Source organism: Hemiscyllium ocellatum, chromosome 11 (genome assembly GCF_020745735.1).
Source record: "Hemiscyllium ocellatum isolate sHemOce1 chromosome 11, sHemOce1.pat.X.cur, whole genome shotgun sequence".
NCBI classification, from domain to species: domain Eukaryota; kingdom Metazoa; phylum Chordata; class Chondrichthyes; order Orectolobiformes; family Hemiscylliidae; genus Hemiscyllium; species Hemiscyllium ocellatum.
In genome coordinates, this window is record NC_083411.1 from 68,489,248 (window position 1) to 68,515,011 (window position 25,764).

The 25,764-nt window shown below is 38.5% G+C and overlaps 1 protein-coding gene across 5 annotated transcripts in view; it reads left to right on the forward strand.

Moving 5' to 3' along the window:
- The window catches only part of rps6kal (ribosomal protein S6 kinase a, like), a 131,175-nt gene that overhangs the window by 37,497 nt on the left and 67,914 nt on the right, over nt 1–25,764 (forward strand). For 2 of the 5 annotated variants that reach the window (XM_060832175.1, XM_060832176.1), the window contains exon 2: nt 24,118–24,234. In XM_060832175.1, coding sequence (XP_060688158.1) covers nt 24,118–24,234 — 117 coding nt within the window. Of the gene's footprint in view, nt 1–24,117; nt 24,235–24,566; nt 24,619–24,788; nt 25,134–25,764 lie in introns of those variants that run through there. The other 3 variants (XM_060832178.1, XM_060832180.1, XM_060832179.1) reach the window with 3 other exon arrangements.

Genomic DNA, 25,764 nt, shown 5'->3' on the forward strand with positions numbered 1-25,764 from the left:
TTGATAGAAAAACTGCATGCATCGTTTGCACTACACAGACTCTTGGAAGTGTTGCGGTCACAGATAATGGGCCAGCGTTTAACAGCAAGGAATCTGAAGTTGAATAGTATTCATCATATAAGGACAGTTCTATACCATCCATCATCCAGTGGTCTGGCAGAAAGTGCAGTCCAAATTTTAAAGGTAATCTTTAAAAGTGCAGCTGTATGTTGCTTCATGTACCAAATTGTCCCGGTTCCTATTTGATTTATAAGACTACGCCTCATGCAACTACAGGAAAATCCAGCAACATTGCGAATGGGGAGAAATCTCCACACCAGAATTAAATCTAATCTTCCTGGACCTTGGTGGCAGGAAGGGTGAAACTGTATCAGAAATGCTAATGCCACACATGTGACTACTCTAAGCGAGAGACACAGTTTACTTCAGGAGATGAACTTTTGTACAGAAACTGCGGGAATGGCCCTGTATGCGTAAGACAGGAGGTCAGGTCCAGTGATGTATCAAGTTTGGGTAGGTGTGATGGTCCTGAACAAGGCCATGAACAAACTGCAAACTCATAAATGTTGTGAGAGCAAAACATGTGCAGGTCCTTGACTGTCTTTCTGACTGTTCAAGAACCTGTGGGTTCTCCCTCTCTAAGCATTGAAGGTACCATGTAATCTGAGATGGACATGATGAATGTTGCCGCCTTGTGCCTTTGCTACCTGAAGACAATCTAGGTGGAAGAGGCAAGCTATTGTGCATTACACCCCGCCTATATCAGAGACAGAGTTGGTGGAACCTGACCTGGTGCTAAGAAGGAGCTACAAAAAACAGAACCGCCTATATCCTCGTACTTTGGGAGGGATATAACTGCGTCAACCAGATGGACCTCAGAATGAGTTCCTTGGTTGGGGCTGTTAACCTGGTCCAGTCAGGGAGTCCTGGTTGACAGATAAGAACAAGAATGCCAGATATCCTGTTCACTCTGAAGAAGCTGGATCAGGGTTGAGGACTCTCCACGTATAATTCAAGGGTGTGATGGTGATGGGATACTGACATCTGTGGAGTTATTTCACAACTTCTGATATATTATCCAGTCATAACTTTGTACCAGTAACGCATCTCGCAATTTCAGAGGGAAAATATTACTGAACAGAAAAAGCTGCCTGAAATGGTGATTTCTTTTTCAAATGCATGATATTCAATGGGAAATAGATAACGGCCGTTGCATTGTATTTCAACCTCTTAGTTTCTCATGGTTTCCTTTTTAAATGATGTGGGTGGGAGTAGGAAATTGCAAAGGGATAGAGACAGATTAAGTGAGTGGGCACAACTGGCAGATGGAGTTCAGTGTGGAGGAAGAGATGATGTCATTTATTTTTCGATCCTAGAATGAAAAATCTATTTGTTAATAGTGATAAAGCAGGGAATACAGAGAAACAAAATTCTGTTTGCATACGCAGTTTACAAAGGTAGTGTGCAGGTACAAAAATAACGTCGTCCTTATCTTAAGCAGCAATAAGTGTTTTAATATCAAAGACTGATAAATTGAAGTACAGGCAGTTATGATCTGATTGATTGATAGAATAAGCTAGATGGTTGTCTTCAGTTCTCTGTTGGACGAGGATATAACAGGTTGACAGTCCTATCTGATCAGTTGGGAAAACCCATAATTTAAGTTGTCAAAACAGAAAATGTTCAGAATATCCACCAAATCAGGTGGCTTCTGTAGATAACGAAACGGAGTTAATGTTTCAGGTCAATAACCTTTCACCTCTGTTTGTCCCTCTACCGATCCTGTTTAACCTGCTAAATATGACCAAGGTTTGCAAAATTTTGTCCCTGGTCTTAAGTGTTGTCTTATCTCATTTTAATATGCAACTTTTGACATAACTTTAGGTATTAAAAAAGTCTAAACAATGCTAACTATGGAAGAAATGAACAGAATAATATTGTAGCTGGCTGCCTATTACATGTAAGGTGAAGTCAAGCCTATGTATTTTAAACTGAACTCTGAAGCCAGCTCGGTCTAAATTTGAGACCAAAATTAATTTTGGATTCCTGAGCAGAAAACTGATTAAGTGACTTACTAAGATTAAAAAAAGGAATAACACTTGTAAATTAATTATTCCTTCCCATATCTTGGCCACTATTCATGGATTAAATGATGACTTCCCAATGGAAACTTGAGAGTGGAAAAAGTGTTTTGCACATAGTCCTTTCAGCTATTATTTTCAAAGAGCTGGTTCAACTGAGGCCAGTGCACAGTCAAGATTTTTGAGGGTGGAAAGTAATTGTTGCCATTTGTTAAAAAGGATATTCCAGTAAACAAGAACAAAAAGTTATCTTCCATTTTCTTAGCAAGCATGGATATTAGTGTTTTGAGGCAGACTAATTAAAATCCAGAAAGAGGGGAAACTTTTCATCTGAGAATGGTGTCAAGGGGGGATTTTGAGAGAATACAATATGATTTATCATTTTCCAGTCCCCTCCTTTTATTGTTTCATTTGTGTTTTTCTAACTGTTAATTTCATTGTTTTATCCATTCATGAAACAGGCTTCCTACATTGCAGCTGAAAATGTGTTGCTGGAAAAGCGCAGCAGGTCAGGCAGCATCCAAGGAACAGGAGATTCGACGTTTCGGGCATAAGCCCTTCTTCAGGAATGGGCTTATGCCCGAAACGTCGAATCTCTTCTTCCTTGGATGCTGCCTGACCTGCTGTGCTTTTCCAGCAACACATTTTCTGCTCTGATCCCCAGTATCTGCAGACCTCACTTTCTCCTTCCTACATTGCAATAGTGACTGCACTTTAAAAGTACTTGATTAGTATAAATTGCTTTGAGACAGTCATGTTAAATATACTACAAATACAAGTCTTTTACTTACTGTGGAGGAAGCAGTTGGGGAGAGTGGGTTGCTGAATGAACCACCTCCTGTTTTTATGACCCTATCCATTTCTCTTATTAATTTACATTTTTCTATTTCACTATCCAACTGATTCATATCACCCAACATTTTTTGACTGGAAAATCAGTTATTTTTCTTCTCTCTCCCACTTACATAATCATTTCTCAGAATCTTAATAGAATGCTTAATCTTCTGATGATGGGTACACACTAAACATTACGCATGTGCCTAAACATGAGCAGCAAAATTTTAACCTACCTTTTCAGATGCTGGTAATTTGCACCATTTTGTGTTTCATGCTGGCTTGCTTTCTGCTACACATTTCCGTGTGTGATATGAGAAAATATTTTTCTAACTTTTGATGTTAGTACAGCTTTTCTTGAGTAATCTGTATTCTGTACTGCTTTCCCTGTTGTCCTACTTGGAACAATTGCTCTCTTGAACCTTTTTAATTATTTTGAAGATCTGCTTTATCCTTTCCTGTGAAAATGTGTTTTATCCATTTGAGAATTTCACAGTGACTTTCTAAGAGACCTGCAGCTGCCCAGATCCCACTGTTACAACTCTGTTAGCTTTTGGAGCTTGATGAGTAAAACTGCTGTCTCGCAGCAACATTTGCTCTATTATTGATCACTACAATGTATAATTACAACTTGTTCTGACTTGAAGTTCCAGTGCATCCCAGTAATTTCCTTTATTGATAATTGCCTCTCAGAGACCAAATGCTTAATATTAGTCCCACAATATTTTGTTTTTGAACTCTGGCAATGGAGACAAAAAAAAAAGTCCTTTTGTGTCCTGGTGCATGCTTCTTTATAATTACTCAGTGTTTATCTACACTAAAATCCATCTGATTTTTCAGTCTATGTACTCAATATTTTACAGGTCTCCATGAAGGGTGACATACCTACTTTCTGCTTATCTGACTACACGGATTCACATCATCAGAAAATTTAGAATTAGTTATAATTGCTGTATTTGGAGAATGTAATCTGATCTTGAATTTTCCTTGATTTATGACCTTGCACTTTGAACTACTGTTGCTGTTTCCAGGAGCTAATTTAGCACGGGCTCAGGGTGAACTGATGGCCTTTCTCATCCATATGTTCAACAGTGATCCATCAGATATGGTCATATTTCTGCAAAAGACAATTCATGATATCACCAGAGAAGTATCCTGGGTATGCTTGGAACAGTTAATTGAAAACTCTAAAGATCATAACTCGAAATAGATATGAACTTCCTTGTGGTCACCCACACCCAAACAAACATGTTACTGACCGAATTTACAAAGTGCACGACCAGTGTCATGTCTTCCTTCAGTTGAGAGAGCTCAAGTAGACATTAAAGCTCATCTGAAATTATAAACTTCTTGATGTAACATAGATAATCAATTACCTTGTTTGCTGATATTGTAGATCATAGAAACCAATCATAGAATCTGTATGTTGGAGAAAAGGGCCGTTTGGCCCACTGAGTCCACACTAACCCTCTGAAGAACCCCCCCCTCACCACCACCACCATATCCTTTAATCCTGCATTTACCATGGCCAGCCCACCTAACTTGCATGTCCCTTGACACTATGGGCAATTTAGCATGGCTAATACACCTAATCTACACATCTTTGGACTGTGGGAGGAAACTAGAGTGTCGTCCCATTTCTGTATCAGTCGAAGCAAATGCTCAGACACAGTATGGCTCTATCTCCTTCATCTTTATTCCAAGCCCTGGAGAAAGAGCAATTACCCATGTACACAAAGACATGAATTCCCGGTCTTCTCTCAAACAGCAGATTCTTAAGGAATTATATAGTCACTTAAAGGAAGCAGCATCCAAATAAGGCAACATCTATATTGATTGGGTGACCATTGCAATCAGCGAGCATCAACAGTAAAGGTCGAGCCATCTGGCATTACACAATGGATGTTCCTCACTTTGTTAACTGGCATTACACAATGGATGTTCTTAACCTCGATAACTGGCATTACACAACAGATGTTCTTCACTTCATTAAGCCAATACTCTTGTCTCCAGTACCTCATTGTTTACTGCAAGTTCTTATCCGGTCAAAGTCATGCTAGCTGAGCCTTTGTCACGCAAACTTAAACTTAACTCTTTTCCCTACCTGCTCATACCTTTATATACATTCTCATTCCCTCCTTTTATCATTCCATGATAACTACGTAGATGTCATTGCCACTTCCTTCATAAGAATCTTACAGCCAGTACTTAAGCATGTTAATGACACACAACATAACAATGACTATAACAACAAAAGTTATGAGTCTGTGCACAGGTAGAATCTGCAGGATCTTCACACGTGGAAGTAAAGTTCACCAGTTAAGTTCTTAAATCCACAGTCCTTAGTGACCACTCCACCCCCCCAACCACTTACCTAAACTCTTCTTTTGTAAAGTCCAACCTGAAAACAAAGTTCAGACTGTCCTTGCACACCACTCCATGGAGAAATCTGAATTCTTGGATAAGGGCAGTTAAATACTTAACAAGGCTGACAAGACTTCTATCCTTGCGGAGATACTTCAAATGGAGGATACCAGTGCATCTGAACGTGAAGTGCGGCAGCAGCAGCTGCAGGCTAGGTGAATGCAGCATTCTTTTCTGCTTCTGCTCCCATTCTGCTGTCAAATGCGACAAAGACAACTGGCTGTGTTGATGTTCACTTGATCAGTGAGCCTTCATATCCCTTAAATGTTTGAAAGAGAAAGTAAAGCTCATGGTTTCATATCCATAGGAAGGCCACTGACAAAAAGCACACAGACCACCTCTTCACTGTTGTTAGCTGCTTCACTTTTCGTGACTGGGACCTAATTGAATCCGTTGGATCAGGTTGTGGGGGGTGGGTGATAGTCCGAAGGCATGCTTTACCTGTGAATGAAAAAACTCTAGCTGCTGAGAATATCTTTGCATTTCCTCTCTCATTCCTTCCAAGGTGGGTATCAGTATGAAGACAGTCACACAATTAACTATACTACATTCCTGATGAAGGGCTTTTGCCCGAAATATTGATTTTCCTGCTCCTTGGATGCTGCCTGACCGGCTGTGCTTTTGCAGGACTACTGTAATATAGACTCTGATCTCCAGCATCTGCAGTCCTCACTTTCGCCGACACCAAATCATGTCTGCCTATTACAACATTCTCAGTCGTCTTGGAGTCTGTTACTCTGTTCACTGTTTATGATAATATCGAGTTTCATACAATCCATAAACTTCTAAATTGTAGTGTCTAAACAATTAAGTCAATTATAAACAATAATCAGTGGCCCTAAAATCAAACCCTTGGGATCCTCATTCAGGTTATTCAAAAATGATTTTCCTTTGACAAATTAGTACTTGACTAATGTGAAAGCTGTCAGGAAAAGTAATTCAAAAAGCTGGAACAGCAAGAAACCAACAATGTTTCCTGTGTTTTAGCCATCTTGAAACAAACAAACCCACAAGGTAAGATTTTAAATCTTGATCTCTCTCAATATTCCTGTGTGTTGGAAATGGTCCCCTCGTTCAATCACTTAGTATTCTACGGAAGTTTCAAATGGTATTCTTGAGTTACCTCAAAACTAGCAGTTGTGTTTCCTGATCAAATGTGGTCCTAGATTTCTCTACCTTGATCTTCAGCTCCTGCACTGATTTCTTTTCAGCTTTTGCAGCAGGATAACTTTCAGCTAAATCCTTGGCCTCTCAAGATTTGATTTTTTTCCTTAAGTGAATTTCTCCTTGCAGATTAGAGAAACAGGAAGGCCAGCCAAATTTGTAATGGATGTCAATGATTTGATCCAGTCATCTTAATTCCACTTCAGTTCTTCTCTTCCTTGTAGCTAGTGAAAAACGTGCTTCAAAACAATGAGCCAATTGAGTGTGTTCTTTCATTGTTGCATGTGCTCAACAAGACAGCCTCAACTCCAGAGCCAGAGTGAATGTGCTGTCTTATTGATACCTACCTGTATATGACCTGCTGCCCTAGCGCTACCCATCACATTGTCAAGATCACTACCATTTGAAGTCATGTTTGTTCGCATCTTTTTTAATGCCTCAATTCTAGCTGCAGGACTACTCTCTTGGTGACCTTTGATACCAATATGGACATGACTAATTTCTGCTCATTCTCCACTTGATGGGCTCTGCAGCCATTCAGGAGTTTCCTTGGCTCCTGCACCAGAGAGGCAACATACCATCTCAGTTTCTTGTCAATAACTGCCAGTGCAACAATTTCCTCCCATATCAACACTATTTTCGTTATGGATTCTCCAATCTTTATTGCGTCCCTTATGCAGCTGGAGCAGCTATGGTGCTGTGAAGTTGGCTTAGATTACGCCCTTTCTGCTGTCATGTCTTACAGGCAATATACTTTTCAGAGTAATGCTCATGATATGATCACTTCATAGTTTGTAACCTGAACGTATAAAAATCTTGTACTTAGTCTTAACTTAGATCACTTGAAACATGACTCAACAGGAAGCTTTCTCTTCGGTTTAACAGGATAGCTTGCTATTAGTCCAGATGTTATGATTGAAGAGTGTATTGTATGTACATAATTGTTGGTTCAAGTGACTGTTGGGTTCTTTAGTGCCATGATATTTACACTGTAATTCCTTTTTGTTACTTGAGGTAATGTAAGCATTATGACATAAGGTCAAGTGCAGTGTGGGGCAAATTCACAGCGGTCCCTAGATGAACCATCATTTCTCTTCTGTCTAGGTACCCTTTAGCCTATGCATATGCTGTCCATGAAACGCTTTCACTCAATGTGTCTGTGTTGGCAGCAGCAGCTTGTACATCAACATCCAGAGTGTGAACTGCTTAAGTTGATGACACTTTGTACACACATGGGAATGTACATTATACATTATGGAATTCCCAAATACACCAGGATATGAATTCCATGATTCCAAGTTGTGCTTCCATGCCTCTATTATTTGGACTCTTAAATTTATTACTTCAACAGAGTTACCAGTCACTCACCATTGAGATGCTTCTCCTGCACTAATGTTGTTTTATTGTTTAAGGGAGTTAACTGAAATGTTATTGCTTAATTTATTATTTAAAACCTTCATGTTATAATGAGATCATCATGAAGGATTCCCATTCTCAACCTCTCCTCTCACCTGAGGTGTGGTGATTCTTAGGTTAAATAACTACAGAGTCATCTCTTTGTAACGAGAAAATAGCCCTATGGTCTGTAAGATGATGGCAACTTTACCTTGCATTATAATGTACTGGAAAATATAGACTTGTTTCACCAGCCCCGATTGTTTAGTTTTAACTTTCAGCACTATGGCTGATTAATTGAGTATTGCTTTTAATTGTTTGATAAACTGTCAAATCAGTTTTCATTTTAAAATATTTTTAATCAACCCAGTCAGTGATGTTATATAACTCTGGAGCAGGTGTGGATTGAAACAGCGTTATTGGCCCAGAGGTAGAGGCCACAAATCCCTCTTTAATAATATTGTGAGGTGCATGAATAGCGTAAATAGCCAAGGCATTTTCCCAGGGTAATGTAGTCCAAAACTAGAGATCATAGGTTTAAGGTGAAAGGGGAAAAATATAAAAAGGACCTAAGGGACAACTTTTTAACGCAGAGGGTGGTGCGTGTATGGAATGAGCTGCCAGAGGAAGTGGTGGAGGCTGGTACAATTACAACAGTTAAAAGGCATCTGGATAGGTATATGAATAGGAAGGATTTAGTGGGATATCTGCCAAATGTTGGCAATAGATTAACTTAGAATATCTTGACGGCATAGATGAGTTGGACCGAAGGGTCTGTTTCTGTGCTTACGTTTGTAAGATTCTAAGACTCTCTCTAAGCATTATCTAGGTCTCTGGATTACTAGTCCACTAACAATGCCAGTATGCCATTGTCTCCTTCAGTTTTAGTTTTTATATTGATGAATCAATCACCTGTTGCTTTCTAAACATTTCGTTTGGATTAAGACCTTAGCAATATAGTCTGACTGACCTGTTTTCTGATTCTGTGCTCACAACTTTATGTAATGTTACTTGGTCATCATTCTTGATTATTCCTGTCTTTGAGTTAGCTCCGGGGGTGGTTTTCAAGTGTATGATCAGCTCCTGCTGCTTTACATCAAGGCTATGATCTTCTGTGCATTTTGAAACTGTGTTGCCTTTCTTAAAGGTTGAAATGAGTGCAGTTATGAGAAATGTAAAGAGATTTCAGTTTAATTGCAACCATTATTTTGCTTCCAAATTTTTTTTTAATGTTTGACTGCAGAAGTAAATGATTAAGGTTCCAGTGGGCTGCTCTGTCCTGGGCGGGTGTGAGGCTTCTTGAATGTTGTTGGAGCTGCTCACGTCCAGGCAAATGGAGAGTATTTCATTGCACTCCTGACTTGTGATTTAATGTAGTTGGGCAGATTTTGGGGAATCGGGAGATGATTCAGGTCAGCAGGTAAGATCTACTCTTGTAGTCAGAGCATTTTGGAAGGTCAAATGTGAATGCTGAATATAGGATTAAAGACGGGATTCTTGGCAGTGTGGAGGAACAGAGGGATCTTGGTGTTTAAGTTTCTATTGATCTCTGCTTTAGTTTTACTGCAGATGCATACAGGAGTATGCATACAGGACTATGACAAAATTTGTCATAGGTAAACTTACCAATGCATGCTAATGTGGACATCAATTACTGTGTAATCTGAAAAGTAAGTAAGTTTATCTTCACACACTTTAGTACACTTGTAATCTGAAAAATTATTTACTGAGATAATGTTGGACAATATCAAACAGTAACTTAGTGTTAGCCAAGATCATGCTCATGCTAAGAAGCTGAATTTCTCAAATTCTATGTGGATTCTTTAGCTAGATTTTGTTCACAAGATGATTGTAATTTTGTCTAAAATAGCAAGAAGCCTGCAGGTAATTTGCAAATGCTTAATGTGATGGTTTGTCTTGGGCTCTGTTGTGTGATGAAGTTTGGGTTCAGTTTATAATTAGTATTGAAGCAGTGTGTGTTGCTTAATTACTAAAAAATGTAACAGAATCCCTGTATTCAGAATGTTTTATTAATGTATAAATGTGAGATGACCGGACGTTGTCACTGCCACTGTCACAGGACTGTTGGTAACACAACAGGAAGTTTGAAATGCCACAAGAAGCAAACCAAAAGCAAAAATATGTTGTTGTGTGGCTTTCTGATCTCTCGGGTCTACTGTTTTCCTGAAATTCTGTGAGCAAATATGATTTTCAGGAAAATCACAAATGTTTATTGTCAGTAAAACTTTGGCTTTAATTGGAAGATCGAAGTATATTTAACAATGTGCTGAACGCCACATACAAATCATTTTGAAGCAGCATTTTTTTAAACTGTGTGGAGGTACATGTCTTTTTAAATAAGTGATCTAAAATAGAGTGAGAGGAGGGGCTACTAATTCTAGTATTCAGGAGTGGGCTCTTCAGATTTAAACCTGATTTGTATTCTGTGCAGAATTTTTATTTTAATTAATCCAGAAGTTAGAAGTTGTATAATCTAATGGGTGAAACTTTTTGCCTGAAGTACTTGTAGTTGTGAGATTAAATGTAATTGCAGCAGATTTCCTTATGTGTTCATTTTGAATCACTGCAAACATGAAAATTTAGTTTCTGTTGGTAATACTGTGGATTTTGAAACTAATTCGCAGCTTTTTTTTACTTCATCGGTTCAATAGACTAGATAGTTTCTTCAACTCCACATGATGTGGTGAGATATTTTTGTGTTGAAAAAGTGTTGGTTCTATTTTTGATTTCACTCCAAAAGTATGTTTAACACAAGGCCAAATACGACGTGCTAATCTGATGCTCACCTCATCTGACAGCCGTAAATGTGAACTTCACAATGGTAGTCAAACTGCAAAAGATAGGAACAAGAGTATGTTCTGATTTTATTCTTTTTTTTACATGATGCTAGGTTCTGTGACTCCTCTGTCAGGCACTGCTGAGACCAGCTTGCAGACTGTAGACTGAGAATAGAATCTGGGACCTTAGTGTGTAGCTTTACCATATAGAACTTCCCAAATACTTTCTTTATCACAAGCTAGTTTGAGTGAAAGCTGAGATTTTTAATACATTTTATAAACATAATCCTGATTTTTGAAAATAATTAGAATTAATGAGAGAATCTGTTTGAGTACTCTGTGTATGTCAGCGTTAACTTTTTTCCTGAAAAAAACTTGTTATTTCACAATCTGTCTTTTATAGAATGGTGTACTAGTACAGTGCTTTTGTTAGATTTGCGACCTGTTTTCTTTCAGGTTTTGATGTTTTATTGAGACAATTATGTGAAATCCAATAAAATACACTTGATACCATAATTTTTGCATTTTCATCAACTTCACAAAATACATTGTACATCTGATTCTGTAGTTGTTTAAGGGCAGTACGGTCAAAATGAACTCTTTTGCTAAAATGCAGTGCGATGGGTGAGCCATATTGTTTTTTTTTCATGAATGACTCTGCTTCTGTGTGACATTAAGAAATAGCCTAACCAAAACCTTTCCCTGCTGATACTAGCTGTGACAGATAAATGTAAAGGTTATGACTTAGTACCTGGTTGCTGGACTGCTGCTTAAATGAGTCAAAAAGCACGTAATTAAGCTTAAATTGCCTGCGATGAATGAATGCATGAACGAAAGTAACGTGAGAACGTTGGGTTTGATCAGCGATAATTCCAATAATTGTGAAGTGTTGTTCAATTATACCTCTCCTCCAGGTTTGCTTGAAAATATTTACTCAAAAGTATTGAAAACTCTGATTGAAAATGTTCCTATTCTAAAGGAAGAACAGTCTTTCTACTTTTAAAAATAGCATTGTTTTATTTTGAGCTGGGTACACCGTTATACAAGGTGCATTGACAGCCAAGTCTGTGATAAGCTTTTGGTGTTTGATGTTAGAAATCTTGGATGTTCCAACAATGCTAGCATGCATTGACATACCCACTAAAGAATATCGTTGGAATTATTATTATTACCAGGTTTCAGTTTAGGAAAAATTGAGGCTTCCACATTATGAAACGTTGTCCTTGATATGATGATCTTCAGGAATTAAGTTTGGCATGTACTTTAAGTAATGTAATCAGATTTGAGAAACTTCCTTTCCCAAACGGAAAAAAGTTTCTACTTTTACAAAGATCTCTTCCGGAAGGTTAGAAAGTAGATTTTCACCTTCTAATATTATAGTTTCAGAATGAAGGAGTACCAATTTAAGCCTAAGATGAGGATGAATTCTTTGAGATTTGACAGTCTTTGGAATTCCTTGCCACAGAGAACTGTGGGGGAGAAAGAAGGCAGAGTCTTGCTGTGTTTTTGAGGTTGAGATAGAGGAATCAAGGTTATAGGGAGCAGGCAGGAAAGTGCACATAAGGAATGTCAGATCAGCCACGATCCTATTGAATAGTGGAGCAGGACTAATAGCCTGTTTCTACTACTAGTAGTCTCTTTTTAGATTACTTAGATTACTTCCAGTGTGGAAACAGGCCCTTCAGCCCAACAAGTCCACACCGACCCGCCGAAGCGCAACCCACCCATACCCCTACATTTGACCCCTTACCTAACACTACGGGCAATTTAGCATGGCCAATTCACCTGACCCGCACACCTTTGGACTGTGGGAGGAAACCGGAGCACCCGGAGGAAACCCACGCAGACACAGGGAGAACGTGCAAACTCCACACAGTCTGTCGCCTGAGTCGGGAAATGAACCCGGGTCTCAGGTGCTGTGAGGCAGCAGTGCTAACCACTGTGCCACCGTGCCGCCCACGGTGGCACAGTCTTATGGTTTTATTACAGATATAGTTAAAACTAAGTAGGTAAGTTTGCTCGCTGAGCTGGAAGGTTTGTTTTCAGACGTTTTGTTACCATGACTGGAGTCTCCGGTGAAGTGCTGGTGGCATGTCCCACCTCTCTATTTATACGTCTTGGTTTCTTAAGGTGGGTGATGTCATTTCCGGTTCTCTTTTTCAAGGGAAGGTAGATTGATTTAGACTCTGTGTTTGATGGAGTTTCTGGTTAGAATGTCATGCCTCCACGAATTCTTATGCATGTCTTTGTTTCACCGTCCTAGGATGTGTGTGTTGTCCCAGTCAAAGTGGTGTCCTTCTCTGTCTGTGTTTATAGAAACTAGTGCTGGTGGGTCGTGTCTTTTGGTGGTCAGTTGGTGTTTAAGTGTCCTGGTGGCAGGTTTCCTTCTAGTTTGTCTGGTATAGTGTTTTTGCATGGTAACTTGTAAATGACGTTAGTTTTGCTGGTGGTATCTAATGGATCCTTTAGGTTCATTAGTCGTTGTTTAAGTGGAATACCATGATGCTAAGGGGTCTAAGTAGTCTGGAAGTCATTTCTGATATGTCTTTAATGTAAGGTAGTGTGACTATAGATTTTAGTTGTTGTTTCTGTTTGTTTGGGTTTGTTTCTGAGGAATTGGCAGATTGTGTTTATTGGGTATCTGTTTTTCTTGAAAATGTTATATAGCTGTTTTTCATTCTGCTATTTGTAGTACTTGGGTGCTGCAGTGTGATGTAGCTCATTGAAATAATGTCTTGATTGCTCCTGAAGTGAGGTATTTGGTCCATGTGTTGTATTTCTGGTTTGAAGCTCTCCCTTAACTGAACGTTCAACTGTCACATCTTGGAATGGGAGTCTATTGTCGTTCTCTTCTTCTGTGAATCTTATGCTTGACAGGATATTGTTGATGGTGAAGTATGTTTCCTTGATTTTGTTCCGTTTTGTGATGACAAAGGTGTCATTTATGTAGCGGACCCAAAGTTTGGGTTGGATAGCTAGGAGGGCAACTTGTTTAAGTCTCTGCATTACTGCTTCTGCTATGAGCCCTGATATTGGTGATCACATAGGTGTTCTGTTGACTTTTATTTGTAGGTTTTGTTATTGAATGTGTCGTGCGTGGGTGGTGAGGCACAAGTCCACTAGCTTGAGGATGTTGTCTTTGCTGATGAAATTGGTGCTGTCTAGTGTTTGTGGCCCTGGTTTTCTAAGTAGTGAAGCCAATGCTGCTTTGGCCAGAAATTCGACTATTTTAAAAAGGCAAATGCTCTGCTTGCAGACACCGACACATACTAGCAGGTGGCGATTGACCTGTCCCCACAGCTATTAAACAGAATCTCGTCCTTTCTCACAGCATTTAAAACTCAGGAGAATTAAACAGGACAGACTTCCAAAACATGAAACCAGATGGATTCAACACACCACGCTTCTACAGATTACCAAAAATACACAAACCTGGGGCTTCCCTCTTCCTATCTAGTACACCAACATACAGGCTAGCCAAAAAACTCCACTGAAAACTAATCACCTAATTGAAGATTTACACCTCTCCATTCACTCCACCCAAGAATTCCTGATCACCATCAAAGACAGCAAGATAGAGGAGGACAAAATAATGGTCTTGTTTGACTTTATAGCCCTTTACACATCAATTAACATCAACCTGACCAAAGAAACACGAACATCATGACTAAGAAAACCAGTACCACAAACACGAGACAGCACCAACTTCATCAGCAAAGACAACCTCCTCAAGCTAGTTAGCTGACCTGTGCCTCATTACCCACTACATATTCAAAAACAAAACCTACAAACAAGTCAACAGAACACCTATGTGATCACCAATATCAGGGCTCATAGCAGAAGTAGTAATGCAGTGCCTTGAACAAGCTGCCCTCCCATCTATCCAACCCAAACTTTGGGTCCGCTCTGTAGATGACACCTTTGTCGTCACAAGACAGAACAAATTTGAGGAAACATACTACACCATCAACAATATCCTGACAAGCATAAATTCACAGAAGAGGAGGACAACGACAATAGGCTCCCATTCCTAGACATGACAGTTGAATGCTGATAAATAGGCTGCTTTGTCTTTGATGATGTTGACCCTCTTGAGTGTTGTTAATATTGTACCCATCCAGCTAGCAGAGAGTATTTTATTACATTTTTTGCCTTGTAGTTAGCTGTCGGTCATTGGATAGAACAAGAGATGCATTCTTTGTTGTAGAATTCCTAGCCTCTGACTTTCTTTTGTAACCACACTGTTTATATGGCTCGTCCTGTTCTGTTTCTGGTCACTGGTGACCCCTAGGATGTTAGGGATTGTTGACCTGGTATTTTTACATGTCACAAGTGTCTTTAGAAGTCACAATTTTGGAGCAATTCAAGCTGATGAGGGTGGTGGTGTGGAAATAAATTGCCATTGGTATGCAGAGAAGACAGATCATGATATCATTCAGCCCAGGTTAACTGATTTGACTCTTTGTCCATTTGTGAGTTCGATACTTTGGCCCCTAGACTTTCTATCTTAACAAAGTATGCATTGGCCAGCAGCATCCTGAGCAAAACTATTTGAGATATCTTTCTTTAATTATTTGAAAGTTAGTTTCCATTTCATCTACTGAGTTTTTGTTTCGTTACTGTTTTGTACTTAATGTTGTCTATAGTAAAGTTGCAAAAACCTACAGAATATTGAAGGACATAGTATGCATTCCCATGTTATTGGCTACCATTGCTCACATGCACATTGCTTTGGAGATACAGCGTTGTTAGCTCTGCCCAGCAATGAAACTGAAAGCAATCCCACTCCATCATGTTGTGCTGGTGTGTGGCGACAAATCATGCAGTTCAATACTGGGCATCTTCTCACCAGTTGTAAGATGTTCTTTCTGAATCAGTCTGATGTACTATCTCCATTTGGGCTTGGTAAATCAAAGAAAGGCTATTGGCTGATGGGGGTTATCTGCTCCCACACAGTTGGAGTTGGAATATAATCAAAACTGTGCTACAACATACAATGTGATTAAGCTGACCATTGACATCCTGAAAAGCTGCTCCAACTCTTGAAACTCTTAAATTATTTGTAGAGGAAGTGTCGAGATTTCTTGCATAAAATTGTCATTGTCAGAGGGCAGCCTTTACTAGCAACTGTATGGAAGCAACCATAACACAACATTAATTTAATATTCTGACCCTTGAGGGAAGGCTACTGGACTGTCATGGCACCTTGCAAGCCCCTTTACACATGAATTAACAACCATGATGATAGTGGTCTCTGCTTGCATGGCAATAACACGAACTTGCTCTTTAGCAGTCAAACAATTGGTGGAAACTATTTGTGTTTTGATGAAAGCTGTATTGCTGGCCCTCAGGTGCTGTGTTATGGTTGCACGCATGCAAATAGAATTGGCCAAGACTGTGGATCTTGAAAGGATGGTCTTCAGATTCAGGATGTGTGCCATGTTGGTACTGCACTCCATGATACTTCTCGCCATTGACTTTGTGGAAGGCTTCTCAATGCACTGAGTGTTCCATGTACTCATGTTCTTCGGCAGGTTGTCTCCTCAAAGTGCAGCAAAGAGGAGATATGGAGTGTTTGAGAGAGACACACAATTAGGAAGAGAAATTATGAAATTTAATTCTAAGGAGCATGACAGAAAATAATAATGTTTTACAGGCATATCAATAACAAAGGCTGTAATGGGATTAGGCCCATTAGGGGAGATACAAAGTAACATCATTACTAATAATAAAGAGCTGACAGAAATATTGAATAATTATTTTGCTTGCGTGTTTACTCGGGAGATAGAAAAAGGAGATTGGATGATGAGCACAGCTTTGTTTAAGTGCATTTAAAATAAAAAGAAAGTGGATGCCTTGAAAAAAATTTTAAAAACTCTAAGGATAACTTCCTGATCTGGAAGAACAACATCCCTATATTTTAAAATAATCTAAAGGAAAGAACACCAGAGCCGTTGTACATTTAAATGATCTCGAAAGTGCACGAGGACTTGAGTAATTTCCATATTTGAAGAGAGGCAGTGTTTGTTTGGAAAAATAATTTCATCTGTATACAGGGGAGAACATAACATTTGGAAATGGGAAAAAACCCTAGTAGATGTTCAACGCGGATTTCAACAAGGGAAAAGTCTTGGTAGACCAGGCTTACATTTTTTTAAGGTGAAAGCAGAGCAAGTACGCAATAATGCAGTAAATGTAATTTACCTGAATTTTGGAAAGGCCTTTGATAAGGTGACTCATATTAGACTAATGGATAAGTTCAGAGACAGAGAACTATTCGCAAAATGGATTTATAGCAAGCTTCAAGGCAGAAAGAAGAAAGTGGCAGTAAAGGAGGTTATCCAGTATGGCAGATGTTCCTCGAGGATGATTGCTGGGGTCACTGCTGTTCGTAATTTATATCAACAATTTAGACTTCAAAATCGAAAACATTATTTTTGAATTTGCAGACTGCACCAAATTGGAGGATATTCAATGCTCAGAAGGCTGACAACACATTACAGGAGGTCTTTAATAAACTTGCAGAATGGGAATGTGGTAAATGAAGTTCGACACTAGGGAGAGAGAATAGCTCGGCTGCTTATGACTTTGCAGTTGCAAGTCTACATGGGTCGAAGAACAAAAAGAGTTTCGTGTGCAAATACACAGAATTGTTATGGTGCAGAATATGCCATTCGACTCAACACACTCGCAGTGGCTTTCTGAGCATTTTGATTGGTGCCAAACTTCTCTCTTCTCCATAATCTTACATATAGTTCATTTTAATTATTATCCAGAACTCTCGTGAATTCATCAAATGAACTCTCCACTGCACTTCCAGACAGCCCATCCCAAACCCAGACCACTTGCTGTGTGAAAAAAACATTTTTCCTCCCCTCGCTTTTGCTACTTCTGCAAAACACTTTAAAACTGTGCCATCTGCTTCTTAATCCTTTTAGGAGTGGGTACAATTTGGTCTCCATCTAATCTGTCCAGATGTCTCATTGTCTTGACAATTTCTACCAAATCTCCTCTTGAACTTCTCCTCTCCATCGAAAAATATCTCAATCTTTACAATCTATCCTCACAACTGAAAATGTTCATGCCTAGAACTATTCTTTTAAACCTCTTCTGCAATCATTGCAGTGCATTCACATCCTTCCTACAGCATGGCTTTGAGAACTGTACACAGAACTCCAGCTGAGGTCTGACCAGTGCCCTATGTAGGTTTAGCACACACTCCCTGCACTTGTACACTGTACCTTTATTAATAAAACCTTAGAATACTGTATATTTTGTTAATAGTTCTCTCTACCTATCTTGTCTACCTACCTATCTCTGTATCATCATTGATAACTTTTGCACATATACACCTGAGGTCCCTCTGTTCCTGTATACCCTTTTTTTGAATTGTACCTTTATTTTATACTGTCTGTTCATGTTCTTGGAGTCAATGTGCCACCTCACACATCTCTGCATTGAACTCCATTTACCACCTATCTATCCACTCTGCCAACTTGTGAACTTCTATTGTGTTCCTCATAGTTTACATTTTTTTCAAAATTTTGAGGTATCGGAAAACTTTGCACACCAAAATCTATGTGATTTTTGTAAGTTCATGTATATATTTTATATTATGTGATTACATAGTGTAGAAGCCTCCAGTACAAACCTTCCTGCAGCCTGAAAAATACCCATTAATCATTGCTGTTTCCTATCCTTAGCCAATTTTATATCTACATTGTTATTATCCCTTTTATTCCAATGACTTTTAACTTTCCTCATAAGCCCGTGGTTTATAGCTGTATAGGTGCTTTTTTGGAAGTCCAAGTACACCACAAAAATAGCCTTGCCCTCATCACCCCTCTTTGCTTCCTCTTCAAAAATCTCCAAGTTAGTTAGACGTGATTCTCCCAAGCACACCCATACTGACTCTTCTGATTAATCTTCTTTTTTCTTTTTCCTATTCCAAAAAAATCGCTTACAGAAATTTCTCTACCACTGAAGTAAACTATCTGGTCTGTGATTGCTAGGCCAAGATTTATAAATTTCTTCTCTGAATCCGGTGAAGACAGAATAATTATTCCCGATGCCTATGTAATTCTCACTCTCACTTTCTTCAATATCTTTGGAAGCATCTCAATTGGTTCCTGTGCCTTAAACTTTAAGCAATGATACCTTAGTTTATCCAATCCCACCTTCTGATCAATTTTAAATCCTTCTAGTGACTGAGTTTCCTCCTCTCTCCATTAATGATGGCCAATCCCCCTTGTCAATATACAGAGGAACCCCGATTATTCATATACCAAGTATCCGAAGAAGATCTCAAGGTCACACTAGAAACATTACATCAAAGAGGTGTTTTCAACACTGATCGTGTCTTTTGTTTACATCGATTTAAAAACAACCTCGGCTTTCTGAAATGCTGCCGAGAACAGTCCTGGTCATCGATGGGAGCCCAGGCACCATCTCTCAATGACTGGCTGCCCGTCCTCTCTCTCCCCACACTTTCCCTGGAGTTCTACACAGGGGTGTATCAATGTTGCAGGTCCCTTACACACAAGTGTGTGTCTGTTCAGAAACAAACCCTGAGACAGAGAGAGGGAGCAAGGCAGGCAGAGTGAGGAAAAAGGAAACTTCAGAAAACTCGGAGCCCCAGAGGAGAGGCATTGAATCAATTAACCGAATAATCAATTATCCAAACCAAATACTGCCCGCCTGTCTCGTTATGATAGTCGAGGTTCCACTGTAGACATATGCCTCTTATTTGCATGTGCAATTACCCTTTTTAGTCCCTACTTAGCCATTCTCCAGTAAAACAAAGAACTGCGGATGCTGGAAATCTGAAGCAAAAGGAAAAATTACTGAAGAAGTTCAGGTCTGGCAGCATCTGTGGAGAGATGGCAGAGTAAATGTTTTGCAGCTGTTCAGAGCCATTCTAAAGAAGTGTCACTGGACCTGAAGTATTAATTCTGCTTTCTCTGCACAGTTGCTGCCAGACCTGCTGAGTTTCTCCAGCAATTTCTATCTTTGTAAGCCATTCTCCACCTTCTTAAAACCTGTTTACTATTGATGTGCTAATGGAAGATTTTGGAATTTCCGTTTATATTACCTACCAGTCTCTTTCTGTTATTTGATTTTCCACCTACCTTTTGTATTCTACCTGACACCTCGCATAAGCACACGTACTTTATTTTAATTTCCATCTCTTTTGTCATCGAAGTAGGTCTGGGTTTATTTATTGTACCTGTTTCTTTTTGAGGAAATATACTTTCGCTGTGCCCAAGCCATTTTCTCTTTCAAGGTAGCCCATTGGTCTGCTACTGTTTTTCCTGCTTACTTTTGGTTCGTGTATCCAGCCCAGCTTCGTTCTTGCCATATTGAAATTGATTTTCCACGCAGTTGATTGTTCTTACTCTGTCATTTGCTGTTGTCATTCTAAAGGTTATGATGCAACGATCACTTTCCTGACTGTATCCCATGACATTTGATCTACTGAGCCCACCTAACCCTGAAGGACTAGGTCTAACAGTGCCACCTGTCTTGTTTTTCTTTCTTTAGAAAATTCTCCTAAATACAATTTCTGAATGCTTGCCCTTGTGCTTTCCTACACTACATGCAAGTAATAAGTCCCTTATTTTAATTATGATGTTTTCACCTCTCTATAATTTTCTTGCAGATTTGATTCCCTGCTGTCTTCCCGCAAGTTTAGCAATACCCTTTTTCATTCCTTAGCTCTAATCAAACTGATTTAGTCCCTCGTCTCTCTAAAGCATTTCCTTGCCCTTAGTATAACAATGCTTCCGCTAGCCAAAAATGCCATGTTAATCCTTACTTTTCCCTTTACTTATCTTTTATTTTGCCAGCTATCACTTAAAGTTGTGCTGTAGATTAGAAAGCTAAATTAAATTCAAGCACTAAGCTTATGGTTTCTCTCCTATGAAGAGGATCCTAGGCACCGCAGAGTGTACAGAGAGGCATTGCAAGGATAACACCAGGATTACATAGGTACGCATATCAGGAAAGGAATGGACAGTTGAATCGCTTCTTGGTGGAAAGAAAAAGGCTGAGGGGTAACCGAATATAGGTCTATGTAAAATTCTGAGGTTTTGATAGAGTGGATACAGAGATTGCTTCTAGGAAAGGAAGCTATTTATCATTCCAAGTTAACCGCAAAGAAATCCAATCAGGAATTTGGAAGCAATGCTTTTAAGCCAAAGAGTAGTCAAAATGTGGAACCTCCTGCCACACCAAGTAGTTGCAGTAAACTATATAAATGGGGAATCTGGACAAACATTGTATTAGTATGATAGACTGTTTGTACCCTGGTATCCTGTGCAATTGAATGTTTAAGTGCCCAACCTATAAAATTGTGTGAGATCTGCAACAACAGTAGAATTAAGGGTGCGGTGTAGCACCGAAATGTTGGGTGGGAATCCTGACCAATAGAAATTGATGGTAGATGAGTAATGAGAGATGTGGCAGAACATAGCAGTTGATAACACATTCACTGACCTTGGTCCCTGATGGGGTCTTCATAGTCTTGTGCTGCTAGATCCAGGCCCTCATGGCTTGATTTACCTCTATAGCTATCTGCCCTTTGTAGACTGTGTCCCTTCAAAATATCCAGCAGCTCTCTTCTTTTCCAAAGCCTTCACACCATTGTAAACCAATATTCTGTCATTGATTGTTATCAGTCTGATGAATAGTTTACATTTATGGAGTTTGCACTTCATTTTTGCTGCATTCTTACCAAGTTTGTTGCTGAACTGATATTACATAGATGGTAAAGCATGACTTGATTTGTTCCTTAAATCCAAGCAAAATTAAAATCATTTTAATACCTTTTGTGCTTTATTAATATAGCGTTGTTTCAAGACCTATTACAAAGTGTTTGAAAATGTTTGTGTTGGATTCAAGTTATGTTTCATCTTTTAATGGAATCATGTACAATCCAATATCATAAGAACTTTTGTTACTTGGGCATGCTGTTCACGAATATTGTGTTGATTTCAAATTTAAAGTAGCACTGTAGGGTTTGATATGTCTTTGCTAATGTTATTGGAACTGCTGTGTGGAGTTGCTCAAATACCTTGATTGTAATTATTCATCTATGCAATGCAGCCAAATATTAATTTTTAAATAAAAAGGCATAAGATTCCTGAAGCAATGGGTTTACGTTATTGGGAAATGTCAGTGTTGATTTCCCAAAGAAGCTTTATTCTGGAAAGAACTATTGTATTTGTTTAACTACTTTCCACCTTAAATTACAATCAAAATTACACCCAAATATCTGCTGATTTCAATTATTGCATGTGTTGATTAAATCAATACTCATTGTTTTGGTACACCAAGTGACACCAGAACAAATCACATTTCATTAAGGAACTGCTGTACTTTTAATTCCCATCTCCTGATTGTAGCAACTTTTATGTTACTTCAGTTTGGATTCTAGGTTTTCTGAGCCAGTACCTGATACTGAAACTGCAAGTCCATTTTGCATTGGTATTTCCATTGACCCATTTCGAACATGCTAATAGGGAGCTGGATTTGGTAATATTCCCTGTTTGTACGTTGCAGAAAATGAGTAGCTGAGTTAACCATTTGTATGGAGCAGTAATCAACATTGTGTTTACTCTAAAGTACAGTTTTAATCAAGATTTGGAAAGTCTCTAATTTTTATTTATGCTTGGGGTGATGTGACTCATTTGACAAATTATTAAGACTAGTTTCTAGCTAATTTTTAATGGCACAGATTTAGTGATATTGCTTCATACGTGTTAATTCTTTTAAGAATGAAATTGTCAACCTATCAACTTAATTTGCTCATTGAAGCATTTTGCCTTAGCTACGAATTAACAATGCACTTAAAAAGAAGCTAGACCAGTAACTGAGGGAGTAATGAGTAGGAGGATATGTTGATGAGCTGAAACGGAGCAGGGTGACAAGAGCTCATTTCAAGCATCAACACCGATAGCCCTGTTTGGCTCAATGGCTGGTTTCTGTGCTGTAAAATTTAGTGTAAGTAAGATAAATTACACAGAAAATTATATGCAGCAGTTCAGAGAAAATAGTTATAAACTAAGATTTGTTTCTTTCAAAAAATACCCCAGAATCTTTTTTTCGCATTATGCATTCTTGTAACTGAAATACTCTGTTTATAATTGTACATGTGCGCTTCAGGCTTGTAGTGGGTTGCAGTGTGGGTGTTTTGGCATATTGAACAGAACGGTGTGTCTTTATTTCCACATTTGAGTCATGAATCCTTTTTGGATCAACTCCCAGTTTGTTCAATTTAATTTGAGTTCGGCATTTCCTACACAGTATATGGCATTATATCACAGAATTTTGTTTATGTTGATGTGCGATGCAAACTTAATTCGGTTTGAATGGTTCTGCTTTCATATTTTCTGTAATACAGAGCTTCAGAAGAGGGAAAGAGAGTGACTGCAAATTTCATTTTTGTGAAATAGACAAATTCAAATAAGTTGTTTATTTGAAAAACCATTTATATAAACTCTGGAATTCCATATGTAACTGCTGCAATAATTTGATTTATTATGTGTATGTTAACTCATTTGTAATTAATGCAGCAGTCCAAGTGGCTAATTTGCAAGTAAAATATTTTGCTATTTACGGTTGATTTCCTTTGTTCACTTTTATATTTAGCAATTTTTTGATGTAAGATCAATCCAACCAAGATTGCAGCAGGGTGATACATTGTGCTTTGTTTTTTAATTTGACATTCTAGTTCTTAACAATATTTTTCTCTAATTTACCGTTAGTGCCACATCACACCTCTGTAGCTGTTTGCCTGCCTCCTGTTGGCATTTGAACGTCTCTCAAATGGACATGATTAAATGGATTTAGCTTTGAGGACTTGAAACAGGATCTGCAAATTGGATACAATACAGTTACATTAGTACCTGTATAATGCATCCATGAACTCGTCATACTCTCTGTTTAAATTTTGTTCCATTTTCCTTCTATCTTGTTGTGTACCATTCCTTGTATATAAACAAACCTGAGATGTAGATGCTGAATTATTTGCTGGCAGAGAGCATTAGAAAGATCTTCAGCAATAAAACAGCAGTCATCTTATGTCAGAGGTACACTGTCCATCAGATGATTCTGTGGACTATGACCAAGACTAGCCAAGCACAGTGACGTGGCTTTTTTTTTCCCCATCTGTGGATACTGAGACCAATTTTACCAAGGTCTTTATTTAGGTTCTTCTCTACTTCATTTTCTTGTATGCCTGTTATTTTTAGAAGCACCATGGAACTATTATCCTCTCTCTGACAATTCTTTATAGTAACAAAAGAAAAAATATTGATGAAGTCAGCCTGTTGATTGTTTTGAAATTATTTTAATCAAAATACAGTCATCAGTTGCTTGATATTTAATTATAGAGCTGTGCTTTCAAAACTTTGTATCTTCAGGATGAAGGAAGGTTCAAAGAGATTGCAATCACGCATCATGTGAAGGAAGGTTGTGAGAAGGCTGATCCCACACAATTTGAATTGCTGAAGGTCCTTGGACAGGGATCTTTTGGAAAGGTCAGTGTCTTTGTCATTTTGGTGACAGCAGGCTGCTGAGAGAATTTAACCATTCTTTATTCAACAGGCAGGAATTCAAATTCATGTGTCCATCTGATCCTTTTCCTCAAAGTTTGCATATACTTTTGAATGTGAACATGATATTACAAAGGATAACATTATCTCCATTGCTGATTCAACCTTTGCTGATGTGTTCATGTCTCCTTTTGCTACAAGTCATAATTTGATGAGAGTTATCCAGCGCAGACTAAATTAACTGATTTCCAATTGCTATGGTTACCTTTGTCAATGACTGGTCTTGTGTCAAAATATCTTGTGATGTAACAGGGAAACAAGACCAATTAATGAGTCATGCACAGTGTAAGTGATATTGGAAAAGAATGGGTAAGTGTTTTTGCTTTTCTGAAGTTAAAGAGCACAGATTAAGTGGTTCATACTTGATCAGGTTAATTTTAGTTGAGGATGGTGGGGTAAAGAGAGAGCTCTAGATATGGTCTCTGTTCATGGACTGGCAAAAGCAGAAATTAACGAGAGCTTCTATTTTTTGTGGACAGGAAATGTCACAGTTTGGAAGTATATAGAAGATGCTGAACGAAACCTGAATTTGAATTAGGGGTACGGCATTCTTGCTGAAGTAGTCCACAGGCACCCTGTCCAAGTTGTTCATGAATATTCACTACCTGGGAACCAAATGTGCTGTAAACAAGTGTCCAGAAGCTTAATTTTGCATGCTATGGTCTTTGAAGACCCAATTTCAGTATTTCCAGAGCCCAAACATTTTTATGCTGACCAGCCATAGTTAAAACGAACATTCCTGTTTTCTTCTCTCACTAGTTTTCTCATTCATCTTTCCTACCTGAGGGGGTTTATTCCTTGCTGGAATCTGATGCCTGGCTGAGGTAACTCATTCATTCATGTGCAAACTTGGTACTGCGCATCTGCAGTTATTCAATCTTGAAAGGGTGATGCCGTCTCAGCCAAACTGACCTGATATTTATCTATGTGCAGGGAATGTGGGCTAATCATTAGGATAAGAAACTCTTTAGTGTTTCCACTGTTTTTCACCTGACATCAGCTAATTCTCAACCTGGAGATTGGGTATTCAATGCATGAATGGCTCAACGATTTCCTCAAGAAACCTGTTTTGCAGGACCTCTAACAGCATGTTTAACTAGTAATTGTTCATGCTGTTGCACTTGAATCCATAATGCTTTTCAAGTATTTTCTGAAATCATTGATTTTCTTTCTTAGTGGTCTAAGTGTTAATTAACATTCCACTCAGCTTGGTTGATTTCTCAGCTCTAAAGTTTGACTTAAATTTGCATTACTCTGATTTAATTGAAAATGTATGAGCAATTGACAATTTCTGATTACACTTTTTGAGGCCATAATTAGCTATTTTTGAATAAATTTGTACATCATTTTTCAGGGAATGTGATTGTTTCAAACCTTAAAGTTACATTTAACTGGAGCACACTTTAAACAAAATGTAAGTGTGTACAGTACTTTTGATGTTCAAACATGAAAAAG